At 39.2% G+C, this 15099-nt stretch overlaps 1 protein-coding gene and 1 long non-coding RNA gene across 3 annotated transcripts in view; one reads left to right on the forward strand and one right to left on the reverse strand.

Moving 5' to 3' along the window:
- Window positions 1-1609: 1609 nt before the first annotated feature.
- On the reverse strand, window positions 1610-11221 carry LOC132342300 (uncharacterized). The gene is made up of 3 exons (XR_009490616.1): window positions 11152-11221; window positions 6484-6569; window positions 1610-1857 (listed from the first exon to the last, which is right to left on the reverse strand). It is a non-coding gene; the product is annotated as an uncharacterized lncRNA (long non-coding RNA).
- Window positions 11222-11566: 345 nt separating this feature from the next.
- Window positions 11567-15099, forward strand: part of TRPC6 (transient receptor potential cation channel subfamily C member 6) — a 160188-nt gene continuing 156655 nt past the window's right edge. Inside the window, exon 1 of one of the 2 annotated variants that reach the window (NM_001166572.1) lies at window positions 11567-11801. In NM_001166572.1, the coding sequence (NP_001160044.1) occupies window positions 11635-11801 (167 nt within the window). In that variant the 5' untranslated portion in view covers window positions 11567-11634. The remainder of the gene's footprint in view (window positions 11802-15099) is intronic. The other variant, XM_024975041.2, reaches the window with a different exon arrangement.

Genomic DNA, 15099 nt, shown 5'->3' on the forward strand with positions numbered 1-15099 from the left:
AACCAATAGCTTTTTTGCATAAATAACAGTTTCTTTTAGCACCAATAACATCTCAGGTAAACATTCATTACTTTTGTTGACACTCTGAATGCTTTTCAAAATGTCTACCTTTATAGCACAAAAACAATGTTACAGATCAATATTTACTGTGAATATTGGTACAAAAATCCTAAATAAAATATTAGCAAGCAACCTTCTGTACCATATTTGGGACATAATATATTAATATAATGATCAAGTGGGCTTTATTCTGGTACTGCAAGAATGGTTCAGTACTGTTATTCATTAGTATAATGGACCACATTAATAAATCTCAAGAGTAAAGTTACATGATTATCTCCATAATGATTTGGAAAGCCTCTTTTTTTTAAAAAAATTAAAGCTCAAGAAAATAGAAATTGACAGACATTTCCTTAGCATATGCACCCCCTCACATACACACACATTTCTATTATTTATATTTAATCTATAGTAATATTAACAATATTCTGGTAACAGGAAACTAGAATAGTATAAATTTGAAAAAAAAAAAGAAAATCTATCTCTCATTCAAATGATATGATGGTATTTCTGGAAACCCCTAGAAAGTCAATGATAAACTGAAAAAAATAAAAGAACCCAGTAAAGTATCAGGATATAAGATTAACCTAGAAATCAGTTGATTTCACATAAGCAAAAATAACTGTTTAGACAATATAATGGAAGATAATAAGTATTTAAAATAGGTTGATAAACTTTTTAAATGTGGGAATGTGCTTAGAAAGAAATGTGTAAAAGTTATCTACAAGACACAAAAATAGATATGAGCAAAGAAAAAAAGCATCCCTTGTATTTGGATATAACTGAGAGCCATAAAGATGTCAGTTTGCTTAATTTATAATTGTAATGTGATCCCAATAAAAATACCAACGAATATTTTTTTCTGGAGTTAGAAAAGTTGATACCAAAGTTCATATGGAAAAATAAGCATACAAGAATAGCTAGGAAAACATAGAAAAGAAAAGCTAAGAGAAGGGACTAATCTTACAATATGTTAAAATATATTATTAATCCTCTGTAGTTAAAATAGTTTGGAACTCACATCTGAACAAACAAACATTATGGAATAGGATAGCAAGTCTGGATATAGACCCAAGTACACATGAAAATTTAATATATGATAAAGATGGTATCTAAAATTACTGGGACACAAGTTAAGTTTTTACGCAGTGGTGCTGGGGTAAGTGGATAGCCATGTGGAAGAAGATAAAAGTAAGTCCATATCCCATACCACACACAAGAATAAATTTCAAAATGATATAAAGTCATGCAATTACTAGAAAGGGTAATTTTCTCTACACCCACACAATCTAACTATGACTTAAAACCCAGATTTGATAAGATTTAACAAAGCTGTATTGCTGTCTTCTGGCCCTTAGAGAGAAGTTACTACCTTAACTGAACTGCCGGTCCCCTGTGTATAATGTGTTGTTTGCCCCCAGCTTCTTTCAAGATTGTCTCCTTGCCTTTGGTTTTCAGCAGTTAATCTATGATGTGCCTACTTCCATACTGTAAATTCCTTTCAGACTCAAACCTACCATATGTAATAACTATTAATTACAGACAAAATAATAAAAATAGACAAAGTTACTTAAGAATCATGAATAACTTACTCAGGATTTTTTGAGGAGTGTGAAGACTTGAAAGAAGAGGCTCACACACAGCAAGTTTTCCCCTTGTACAGCTTTTATGTGAGAACAGGCCAAAACAGTCACCAAGTAGGGTGGGTAAAACTCCAATATCCATAGTGTGTATAGACTATAGAACAAAGAACAGAAGTCCAGGCAATTTCAGCTGCTGGGAAGTCTGGAGAGAGTCCTGAAATAAAGTCAGAGTAGAGTAATTTTCAAATTTTGTGAGTGAACTCTGGCTAAGTCTTTGGCTGGCCCTTGAACTATGCATACAAGGAGAGGAGAAGATGGGACAGAGAAAAGTATTTAAACATATAATTGCCTAAATTTTGTTTTTCAAATTCAAGAAACTCTGTATTTGCTTTTGATCCTGCTTCTAGGAATTTACTCTAAAGATGTATCTCTAATAATATGAAAACACTTACATATAAAGCTATTAATTATAGCATCATTAATAATTTAAAATATTGGATGCATCTTAATATCAATACACTGGATATTATTTGAACAAATTTTGAATGAATTTCACCAAGTGATAGCCAATTTTTTTTAAAGAGCCAGATAGTAATTTTTGGCTCATACTGTCTCTGCTTCAGCTACTTACCTCTGTGGCTATAACAGTCATAAACAATGTATAAGCAAATGTTCATGGCTGTGTGTCAATAAAACTTTATTTACAAAAACAGATAAATGGTAGGATCAGATTAAGCCAGTGGGTCATAATTTATCAAGCTCTGATTTACATAATGGAGTACTATGCATCTATTTTTAAAGAAAAATTGACAGTCTCTCTGTAAACACATGGAATAATTGTCAAGAGGCCCAATAAAAAGGGCTTAACAAAGGACCATTTGAGTATTAAAATAATGACAATAATAGATTACAACACTTAGAATAAAATACATACAGAAAATGAATGAATGAATGGCAAGGAAAGAAAGCCTCTTTCTTACAGTAGAATGCCAACAAATGAATATGAAAGAATGATATTAGAAATATCACTATTTCTTATGGCTATTATTGTAGTCATAATGATAGTTAAATCAGACAAGAATCATCAGTGGATGCTAAAACTAGGATGCGTAAAATTTGGTAAAGAACAAGGTATTTATTTTTGTAGATCCGATATATCACCCTAAAAATTACTACTTACAATGGGAAAATAATAACTTCACAGTAGAAGCCATCAGAGTACCATCTTAACCAAGTAATCAAGGTTAACAATACAAATGATGGACAAAATGACATTGTATGTTTCTTGATGAGCTTCACTGAGGAGAGCATATCATTTTTATAGTATTCCTACCCAAAATGTATTACTTCAATCTAAGGATAAAGCGGTGTCAGATGAACTGAAACTGGGAGACATTTCACAAAATAATTGACCTGTACCTTCAAAATACCAATATCATGGTGAAGACACTCAGAGAAACTGTTTCAGATCAGAGGAGACCAAAGAGATGGCATGTGAATGAAGTGCATGAACCTGGATGGGGCCCTGAACCAAACAAACAAAATTGCCAAAAAAGACTTCTTGGAGCAATTTGCAAAATTAGATTAAGTTCTGGAGGTTATACAAGAGAATTGTATAATGTTAAATATTCTAGTTTTGATAGCTGTACCTGAATATCTTTGTTCTTAGAAAATTCACATTGAGGTGTGTGCATGCGTGCTAAGTCTCTTCATTCATGTCTGACTCTTTGCAACCCCATGGACTGTAGCCTGCCTGGTTCCTCTGTCCATGGGATTCTCCAGGCAAGAATACTGGAGTGGGTTTCCATTTCCTTCTAAGGGAGATTCCTGACCCAGGGATTGAATCCAGGTCTCTTGCTCTGCAGGCAGATTCTTTACCACTGACCACATGGGAAGCCCAACACGTTAAGTTGCCATCTTGCAACAGCAGAAGGTTCTCAATAAAACTTGCTACTTCTCAGCAGAAAAATCTACATAAATGTGATTTTTGATGATGCTTCATCAATTGCATTTGGAATGGAACTCAACTAAATGCACATCATTTTGTTAAAAATGTTGTTTTTAGGTTGAGTATGTAAATATTAGCTTATTGCTTAGAATCATGTCAAAAAATGCTATAATGAGAACTCAGTACTTTCTATAAAGTTTGGATATTGAAGGAAACTGGAAAATTATCACTAGGGGATGCTTGTGTTATGACCATATTTTCTAAAAAATTAAACATTGTATCACTATGAAGTTGTTGGTTTACAAACTCGGGAGTTCCTCCAGTGAAATCTGAAACTGGCTCCCCTACACAGAAGGCAAGGAGACTGAAGAATGCTCACACCACTCAATTGGTAAGTGCAGGATTAATAACCAAGACTTGTCTTGGGGGGACTGCAAGATGAGTAGATCTTTGCATCCACCTGCAAGCATTTCAAACATTTACAGAGAGAACTTGACTGGGCTCAGTCACATATACAGTCCAGGTGATCTCAAGAACACATATGATCTCATGGCTGTGTCCTTGAAACAGGTCTAAGTGTAGGTGCTTTCACACATTCCAAGGACAGGAAAGCCCAGGTTCAGTTTGAGGATCAATTGGGCGTCATGCCCTCTTGGGGATCTCTTCTAATAGAATGACCTTCCTTATCTCCGTCACCAAAATTAGTAATTAGAAGTGGAGCGATTCTGTAAACAAGACAAAAGAACACACAAACTAAACTGAAATATGTAACATTTCCTCAGATGCCAAGTGATGGTAGACAAATAATTTGTTATCAACTCCTGGAAAGAGGGCAGTTCATATTACTGGTGTTATGTGGTAGGAAAAAATGTCAAAAACTGTCACCTCCAATTACTTGGAGGACAGTGTACCTAATGAGGTGCTAATCATAAAGAAGAATTGAAAAAATGAATGTTCATAGCAAATGTTGGTTACTATTGGCTATATTTGGCAATTTGGCAAGAAAGAGATGATCTCTGAACAGTATTGGAAAGTTTGCGAGCAAAATTGAAAAAGAATAGAGTCCTGAAATTCAGAGACCTGTACAGTTAAAGGTTTCCCTGGTAGCTCAGACAGTAAAGAATCCACCTGCAATGCAGATCTGGGTTCAATCTCTGGATCGGGAAGATCCCCTGGAGGAGGGCATGGCAACCCACTCCAGTATTCTTGCCTGGAGAATCCCATGGACAGTGGAGCCTGGTGGATTATAGTCCATAGAATCATAAAGAGTCGGACACAATTTAAGCAAATTAACAGGCATGCACGCATGCACATCAGAGTTAAAGAGGTTGTTGTTGGTTTTCATCCCCAAACAATAAAACTATAAAATTGATAAATTATTTGAGCCCCCAAAGATCTATACCTCTCAGTCTCACTTTAAGGATCAAGTCAAAGTTGTGGCCATGAGGCTCACTGTTAAAATCCTGATGGACTTAGGTGGCACAGAGTAAATCCTTTCAAGAGAAGGAAATGGCTGAGAGTGTGGGGCTCCCACTGCACCCTGATCTGTGCGAGGTGTCTGCATTTATAAAAGACAGTGAGGGAATAGGAGAGTCACGGGGGTGAAGATGTAATGAAATGTGGCAAATCCAAGAAATGTGACTAGAAAAGAATGGATATAACCACTGGTACATGAAACTTACTGAAATCAAATGGAAATAAATTTTTTAATTTTCAGAAATTTATCTGTCAAAGGAACTATAAGTCCACAATAGAGCTCAACCTTTAAGCTGCTGCCTCTTTGAAGACTCCCAGCAATTCAGGTGAGTGGCATCTGTGGCATCTGAGTTATATGTATTAACATTTATATATTTTTGCTTTTATTAGTAGATTCTCTAAATTTAAATTTTGCTTGTTTGTTTGTTTCAACTGTTGGTGAATTCTTAGGCTGGCATTCTCCACTTGAAGATTACATATTGTAAATAAATTTCACTCCTATCTTTCTCTAATAGGATTTAGAGATTTAAAATTACATTCAACTTTTTAATGCCTTCCATTAATTTTGACAAAGGTGGAGACAGAAATCTCTCATCCAGTTCCATTTACTCAACATTTCTTCATTTCCCCTCTTGAATTAAGATGTATTCTTTATCATATCATAAAATCTTTAATATATTGAAGTATTTCACTAAACTTTCTCTTATATTCTTTGAATGCTTCTATTTTGTTAATATGAATCTATTTGTTGTGAACAAATCATCAAAACTTATTCAATGTTTAATAAAGAAATATCCTTTCATTCCTTTTTTAAAATGAATTTTCTTACTTTTTTCACATCTATTCTTGGAAAAAAATAAATAGTAGAGAAAAACCTGTCCTTAGAGGGAAAGACAATATTGAAAATATTACATTCCACTCGATCTGTAAATTTTAATATCAGTTTCATCATACTCTCAATAAAATTCATTGTATAATTTGAGTTAGGCCTTTGACTCATCTTAAAATTAGGTCTTAGTAAACTTTTACAATTTTCTTTACATAGGTCTTACAGTGCTTGGTTAAATTTATTTCAATTTATTTTATGCTTGGTAAAGCTTTTATTATATTTTGACTGGCTATTGCTAGTATATAGGAAAGCTACTGAAGTTTCTATGCTTACCTTTATAACATAACATTGTTCACATAACATTGTTCCAAACATATTTCTTACTCTGTAGTTCTAATAATTTTCAGCTAAAGATCTTGAAATTTTTATGGTAGACAAGTATACCATCTGTAAACGAATAGATTTATGTTCCTTTGTAAATATTTCCTTAATTTATTTATCATGTTTTATTTAACTTATTACAAAAGTTCTTAGCTAATAATTAATAGTAATGATGGTAATATCTTTGTCTTATTCCTTACACTTACATAAACATGTCCAGTATTTCCCCATGTTGGTTTTGTCTGAAGTAGATCTTCTTCACCATGTTAAAGAATGTACCTGTTTACTAAGCCTTTATGAAAAAGAAAAAATCATCAAGAAAAGATGGAATTTTATCAGTTGTGCATTTTGGATCCACTGAGATGACAATAAGTTTTGAATTTCAGACTTTTCTTAAAGGATCTTAGAGTTCATTTAATTTTCCACAAATACATTGGGTCATTTTATAGCAAAACTTGAGGTCTAGGCTGCATTTGAATGTGTCCGGTGATGGGAAACTAACTAGTTACCAAGTAACTCCATCCATTCTTGACATGTCCCCATTTACTGAGCCTGAGTGACATTGATCCATAGACCACGCATCTTCTCAACAGTCTTCTACTTCCAAATCATACATCTGCTCCTCAGTCCACATAGTTCATTCTTACTGATAAATGTCATATAATGCCCTTGGCCAGTAGTTTACTGAAACTATTTTAATAATTCTATTAAAAGAGATTAATTTAGTCAAACATGACTTGTTCTAAGTGAAATCATGGTAATCACAAGTGCTTCCAAAATACCCATATGATAATGTTAGAATTTTAGATAGCTATGTTAAGCTCAAAGAAAATATTAAAATAGGTCACTATTTTAACTTTTTGTTGTAGCTGTTTAGTGTTCGACTCTGTTGTGATGCCATGGACTGTAGCCGGCCAGCCTCCTCTGTGCATGGGATTTCCCAGGCAAGAATACTGGAGTGGGTTGCCATTTCCTCCTCTAGGGGATATTCTTGACCCAGGGATCAAATCTGCATCTCCTGCCTTGTCAGGCAGATCCTTTACCACTGAGCCACCATTTTAACTCTACTGCTTTTAATATTTAATATAATAAAGTTTTAATATCTGCAGTAGAGATTTAAATATAACTGTTACAGCCCTTTCACTTAAAAATAAAGCAACTGAGGTTCGAAGATCTGGTATCACCTGCAACTATTTCACTCAAACCAGAATTTACAGAGGACTTTGTTCATAGATCAGGCCTTCTGAAGCTTCCAGGGTTATTGTTGGTTTGTTTGTTTCTTTCCCCTGTAGATTCTCCCCTCTAAATTCTATGTGCATGAGAAGACAGGGCTCTGGGTCTCCACGTTTTGAATTATCTACATGAATTTCTGACTAAAGTATTATTTGTAGCTGTTGGTCAACTAACCTCAAAGCATTTCCCAGAAAAGCTCTTGTGCCAGTGGCTTCTCATCAATAGTAGCATCTGATAAACAGCAACTGCCTAAAGTCTTCCATGCAATGCCTTCTTTTTGAGTCATTAGGCATCTACTAAGGTTTTCTCAACCTTTTGTCCCTGATGCCACTAGAAATATCATTTTCTTTCCCTTTGGGGTCTTGGTTTGAGACCTTCTAGAGGGCAGCTCTTCTTGATTTTTCAAAATACTGTGTTGCATTAAAATCAATCAATCAAACAAACTGCATGTATGTATAATGAGGTGAAAGTCCTCTCTTAATGGCATCCCACCCTTTGCCCATTCAGACACACAGCCTTCCTTCATCTCCACATCTCAGACCTACCACTTGGTGTTCTTTTTTATTAATATCATAAACATATGACGTACATACAACATAAAATTGCATAGCAATGTTTTAAGCTCTGTGAAATGGTTCAACCAACCATTTTTTACTTTTTTCTTTAACTTCATTCCCCAATTTTCTTCATTACTCCAGATATACTACTCAACAATGCCTCACTTGATTAAAAATATACATTAATTGGTTGGGAGGTCATCTTCTTTTTAATGTAACTGAAGAGATAACTGCATCAAAAAGTGAAAGTGAAGTCACTGAGTTGTGTCCAACTCTTTGTGGCCCCATGGACTGCAGCCTCCCAGGCTCCTTCGTCCATGGGATTTTCCAGGCAAGAGTACTGGAGTGGGTTGCCATTTCCTTCTCCAGGGGATCTTCCCGACTCAGGGATTGAACCCAGGTCTCCCTCATTGTAGGCAGACATTTTACCCTCTAAGCCACCTGGTGGCTGAGGAGATAACTGCGTAGGTAAGGATAAAATGCAGAAAGTTAGAGACTGAGGAGTGCTTTGTAATTATATCTCTGCTTACTGGTTAGTGAAAGAGGCAGAGAGAAATTAGATATCCTTTTTGAAATTATACAGTTTCAGTTAGTGGAATGGTTAGAACAAGGCTTTCAGGCTTCCAGTCAAATGCTCTTTCCACTTCATCAGATCATTAAACTCTTTCAGAATCCTCTAATCCTTTGTCCATCACCTTCTCCCTTCTGTGAAAACAGCCCCGGAATTTTTTTTGGTCTGGTACTAACTACATTTCAAATAACGGAGAAAAGCATGTCTTATCTTGCAAAATGATAAATTTATATCACATTATAAGTTTACTGTAATAATTTTTTCAGTGTGAAGGTTGCTACCTGAGAATGAAAAACAGTGTTATAAGAAAAGGCACAAACAGCTCAACTAACTATGACAACACCATTAATTCTGTCTCAATTTTTGTTTTCTAAGTTAAAGACTAACACTTAAACTAACACCACCAATCGTTTCTAACTTTTCTTCAGCTCACAGAATTTGAGTCAGTTCAAAAACATTTGATTACTCACCCCACTAATGTTTTTTTTTTTTTTTTTTGCCGTGCTGTGACTTCATTTGCGGCACTGGGGGTTTCTGTCTAGTCGGGGCGTCTGAGCTTCTCTTGTAGCATAGAACACAGGCTCTAGAGCGTGCGGGCTTAGTAGTTGTGGTGGTTGGGGTCTCTACTTGCTTAGTTGCCCTGTGGCGTATGGTATCGTTGCTCTCTGCCCAGGGGTCAAACTCCCATTTCCTGCATTGAAAGGCAGTTTCTTCACCACTGAACCACCAGCTCAGCTCAGCCGCTCAGTCATGTTCCACTCTTTGCGACCCCAAGGACTGCAGCATGCCAGGCCTCCCTGTCCATCACCAACTCCTGGAGTTTACCCAAACTCATGTCCATTGAGTCGGTGATGCCATCCAACCATCAGGGAAGTCCTTAAATTGTTTACTATACTTGATGTTCTCAAACAGATTATCTTGGCACCATTTAATTAAACATTTATTAACTAATTTATTCAAGCATGAAAACTAGTGTTCTTACGGATAGTAATTGCCACAAACAAATTTCAAGCAGTGAACATTATCACTATGCATAATTATTAGGCAATAGTAAGAATTTTAAGCCATGGCTCCACATGATGAGAAATCCAAAGAGATTCTTAATCAGGAATAATATACTTCAGAATGATGGCAATTAGTTTCTCAGGGTAAATGTTTTCGTGGTTAAGACTCTTTTCTTATTTTTTCTGTACTTCATCCATCCATCCATCTATCCATTCATTCATTCCACATACCAGTGACAAATACAGAACCAGACCCTAAGAATACAATGGTTCCTTCTTCTCTGAGTTTTAGTTCTTAGTGTGGTGGCCAAGCAAAAGCTCTAAATTTGCGACACCTTTTCTCTTCTATTAAGTTCACTGCTTTCACACTTGCAATATACATTTTATCATCCACCTACTTATGGGATGCAAAAGTACCTTTACAACAGAATTTCTGACTGTCTGTCTTCAATCCCTTTGCAACCAGTTTCTGATCTTTTTTTTTTTAATTTTATTTTTTTTTAAATTTTATTTTTAAACTTTACAAAATTGTATTAGTTTTGCCAAATATCGAAATGAATCCGCCACAGGTATACATGTGTTCCCCATCCTAAACCCTCCTCCCTCCCTATACCATCCCTCTGGGTCGTCCCAGTGCACCAGCCCCAAGCTTCCAGTATCGAGCATATCTGACTCCATGCCCTGTCGATCTCCACTTAACTAACACCTACTTGGAAAGGCCTCTTTAAACCACCTAATAATATTAAATAGACAGTCTCCAGTTATTATAACATCAACCTGTCTTATTTTTATTGTGACCTTTGTCTCTGATTCCTTTTCTATTTACTTGTTTAATCTCTGTCTCCTTCTCTTCCATTAAATCTCTACAAGGGCTGATGCGGGCCTTAGCTGGCTAGTTTGCCTCTGAATCCTAAAACGCTGCTTGGAAACTGGGATCAATGAAATATTTGTTGAATAAATGAATGGATTCTTAACTGACAATTGCTTGAACTACTACAGTTAGTGATTCATCCTTGTTGAGTAGTTTTACTTCACACGTGTACGGAGATTAAGTCAGAATTTAAAACTAAGTCTTAAAATTAAAAACAGTTCTGAAATGTGGGAAACATCTGGCAGAGAAGTAATTCTGGCATTTGCAATGATGGAAGAAAAGTTTTTTCTCTTAAGTAAGCAGGTTGTTGGCCTCTATTGGTGTTATCGAAAAATGCTGGCCTATTTTGGTTGATTTGCTCAGGAACTGGGACCATCTGGCACTGGGAACATAGAATGTTGTTCATTATAAAGTGAAGAGTTATCACTTCGGGGGTAGGGAGGGGGAGAGAGAATGCCCTAAGAAGATGAAGGCAGTATGGAGCAAGGAGAGGCTCCTGTCTTTTAAAACAGTTGAGTTCTTGGTTCTCTGAGTCTTACTTAAGAGAAGCTTCCTAGAAAGTTCTTCATTTGGATGGTTTCTAAATAAGCACTCTTAGGGCCTAGAAAAAAAAAAAAAGTGTGTGTGGCTCCACCTACTTGAGGTTCCTCTTGGCTCTGAAAGTTGTGGCTCCACGATAGGCTTCGGCTGCTTTCTGGAACCTCGTTCTGATCCCTTTAAAGGTGGGATCATGACGGAGGGCGCGGGGGAAGAAGGCGGGAGCCGAGGGCTGGAGTCTCGGTTGACATAGTAACTCCAGCGCGGTCTCCCGGGCTCTCGGCTCTCAGGCTCCGCTGCCGCCCTCCGCCCCGCCTGGGCTCGCTCGGCCCGGGAGCCCCAGCCACCTCCTCGAGGGTCCCCCGCCCCGTCTGCTTGGCGCCCCGCTACGTGGCGACTGCTTCCCGGGCCCGCGGGGCAGCCGCGCGCGGATCTCAGCCCGCGGGGCGTCTGCGCGCCCAGCCTCAGCCTCGCCCCGGGGGCGCCGGGCCGCCGCGGGCCCCTGAGCACCGGGTCCCCGCGGGAATTGCTGAGGCGGCTCCGTCACGAGCGGGACCCCGGCCCGTCAATCGGGCGTCCCCGCCATGAACCAGAGCCCGGCCGCGTTCGGGCCCCGGAGGGGCGGCTCTCCCGCCGTGGTGGCCGGGGCTGGCGCGCGGCGCAACGAGAGCCAAGACTACCTGCTCATGGACTCGGAGCTGGGAGACGACGCGCAGCCCCCGCTGCCTGCCTACGGCTACTACCCCTGCCTGTGAGTGCTGGCGCCGCGGGCGGGCGGGCGGGCGGGTCCCCAGGGGCCCGAGGGGGCCGAGCGCGCGGGGCCAAGTGCGCCCCGGCGAGCGCGCGCGGGGCGCCGGCTCCCGACGCCGCCCCAGCCGGTCCGCTCCGTTTCCCCCGCGTCCTCGAGGAGCTCCCTCGTCACAGTCGTGGCCCGGGCTGATTCACAGTTGCGTCCCCTGTGGCACGCCGCTGTGGGTTGATGAGAACTCTCAGGGTCGCCGGCGCAGCTCGGCGCTCCTGCCCGCGGGGGGCTCGGTGACCCGCGCGCCCCGCCTTCCGAACGCGCCCCGCCGGCACCCTTCAAGAGGCGCCCGCAGGCCCGCGGGCCCTGGCCGGCCGCCGAGTTCGCAGGCGGTGGAGAAATGCCGCCTCCAGGCTCACCTCCCCGCCGCGCGCACCTCTCACCGAGGGCTCCCGGGAGGGAATTGTTACAGGTGCGCGCCCAGGAGACTCGGCAGGGGAGAAGCCCCAGAGGGCTGTGGGGGGTGGACTCCGAGGAACTACGAGATCTTATTCAAAAGTCTACAGGGTTTCTTTTTTGGCGGGTAGAGGATGAGAGGCAGGGGCGGGCCGAGGGCGAAGCGGGGCGAAGTCTCCCGCTCGCTGCAGGCCTGGGCCCAGAAGTGTGGCGGGCAGAGAGCCTTTCTGTCTCCCAGCCCCTTTAGTTGACTATAGGGTCTGGTTTCTTGACACGTCACATCATCTGCATGGGGTTTCCCACGGAAAGCAGTTCTCAGTAGCAGTTCTCTAAGCAGCTCTAGAGGGGGGTGTGTGTGTGAGTGTGTGTGTGGGTCTGGAGGCAGAATAGGGGGGCAGGATCGATGGGGACACCTTCAGATCACTGCTCAGGGCTGCGCAGCGTCAAGGTCTGCTGTGGATCCTTTTCCCAGGAGTGTGTGTGTGTGTGTGTGTGTGTGTGTGTGTGTCTGGAGGCAGAATAGGGGGGCAGGATCGATGGGGACACCTTCAGATCACTGCTCAGGGCTGCGCAGCGTCAAGGTCTGCTGTGGATCCTTTTCCCAGGAGGAAGTGACCCCCAGAAGATGCTGCATGTAATTTTCCCCCTAGATAAAAAGAAAAAACCTGTAACTCCTTCCCTTCATTTGTGTACTGTACGGTTTGAAAACATCCTCCCTTAAAGAAATCTTATACTTTAACTTGACATTAAATTAGAAAGTATTACTATGTCTGTTATTACAGAAATTGTCAAACTTTAATGGCCACATGAATTACCTATGGAGCTTGTTAAAATGCAGATTCTGATTCAGTAGGGTCTAGGTGCAGCCAAAATTTCTGCATTTCCAACAGTCTCTGAGAAGATAAGGAGACTGCTGGTCCGTGGAGCACACTTTGAGTAGCAAGGAGATATATCTCAAGAAAAGACAGAATGTAAATCAATTCTGCATACTCTGAATGTAGCTACTTGCAAGTTTGCTTCGAGGGTATGTTTAAAACACATGGATTTTTTACATTGACTTAGATTTGAGCTTACCCTTAAGTCTGAGGGTTATGTTTGGTAATGTTACCTGTAAGTTAAGTAACTTATAAAAGCTATATTGCTTTTTAAAAGTTATGCTGTTCCATAGACAAAAATCTATTTTTTTTTTTTATCATTTAATCATTCTGTAGTCACTTGTTACTTTGTGGGGAAAATTGATTTTTAAAACTTGTGGATATATATTAGTAGTGAAAGAGACGAAATAAAATAGTAATTCCAAGTTGTCCTGAAAAATAACCCTAATTCTTTCTTCAAATGTGGTTTCCTTCCTCGTTGATTTATCTAGTTTTTATATCATCTACTATTTAGAGAAAAAGTATTTTTCTGCATTAAGGAATCCCAGATCATTTTTAATGCATTGGTAACAGAGAGATCAACAGAAATATTTTAATGTGCTTCAATTCATAATGAACACCTTCTGTCAGGTCAAACATATGATAGCAAACTAAAGAGTGAGCCATGTTTCTAAATAAGACTTTGGTCTTGTCCAAGTCTATTATTTCCGAAAGGTTCTATAGTAACTTTTCATCACTGTTTACTCTTACAAGGTTTTTATTTTTTTCCTCTTGAATAATCAAGTTACTGAAAAATCTTCACCAATAAACATCAGCACTTCACACCTGTGATTTATGAGAAAGAATTAAGGAAAATCATTTCCTTCTGGTAGAGGATACAAATAAGCCCTTGTCTATGCTTTTGACTTATAATTTAAACAATTTCATATATTTTCCTAGAGTAGGAGGCATATTATTTTTGAAAGTTGAAATAACTAGTACACTTTAGGTTTGGTTCTGCCATTATCTCAAATTATTGAGATTTTCCCATGTAAGAACAGATTTTTGCAAATTGTCATTTCTGTGGGATAAGTTCTATGGACTCTTGCTAAAACTATTCTTTTTCATAGTTCACTTTTGTAGAAAGGTTTTCTTACATATATTTATGAGGCTTTTACTACTGAAATTTGTGCCTAACTATCTTGTTTGAGAGTAATTACATATTCTCAGGCTTTAAGAGCAATAAGTAACATTTTGAAGTTAGTATTTAGAAGAAAAAGATTCAAATTCTTTTTTTCAACTTCTAATTGAAAATAAATTAATTCAATCTATTTTAATCAGTTTGTAATGGTGATTAGCAAGAAATGTCCATGTCCTGGGAGGATCCCAGAAGTTATATCACAGAATTCCCTCATTTTGAAGATAAATATGTCTTTAGTCCATCACTTCTGAACATGGAGAAGAATTCTGTACATAAAGCATGTTAAGTGTTTCTAAATTCTCAAGATCTGAAACAATTCAGCTAAAATTCCTGCTTGGAAATGACTGATTGATTACAAACTGTAAACTAAAGCTCTGGCAAAACAGTAGACTGAGATATTCTGAAACAGACTCTTGGTTACAAACGCCTAGCAGTAATGGATAAAATAATTAAAAGGATTTTAACATGCTGCCCAATTTTGAAAAAAAAAAAAAAAAGTGATTACTATTTGCCAAAAGCTAGGAAGTTAAAAGCCAGAGGATATCCTGGGGACTGATGCTGTGGTTGCCCCAGGGGTTAGAGGTTTGGGTGACCAGGAAGCTGGAGTCTAATATGCATTTGAGGTAGAGAGAAACTAAGGCCTTGGCCCCAGATGAGGCAGAGAGTTGGAATTGAGACATCCCTGCTGCTGCTGCTGCTGCTAAGTCACTTCAGTCGTGTCCAACTCTGTGTGACTCCATAGACATCCCTAGCCCCTGTGTAAAACCAGGACCCTATATTAGTGAAAAGTTAGGCT

The sequence above is a fragment of the Bos taurus genome, chromosome 15 (genome assembly GCF_002263795.3).
Source record: "Bos taurus isolate L1 Dominette 01449 registration number 42190680 breed Hereford chromosome 15, ARS-UCD2.0, whole genome shotgun sequence".
NCBI lineage: Eukaryota > Metazoa > Chordata > Mammalia > Artiodactyla > Bovidae > Bos > Bos taurus.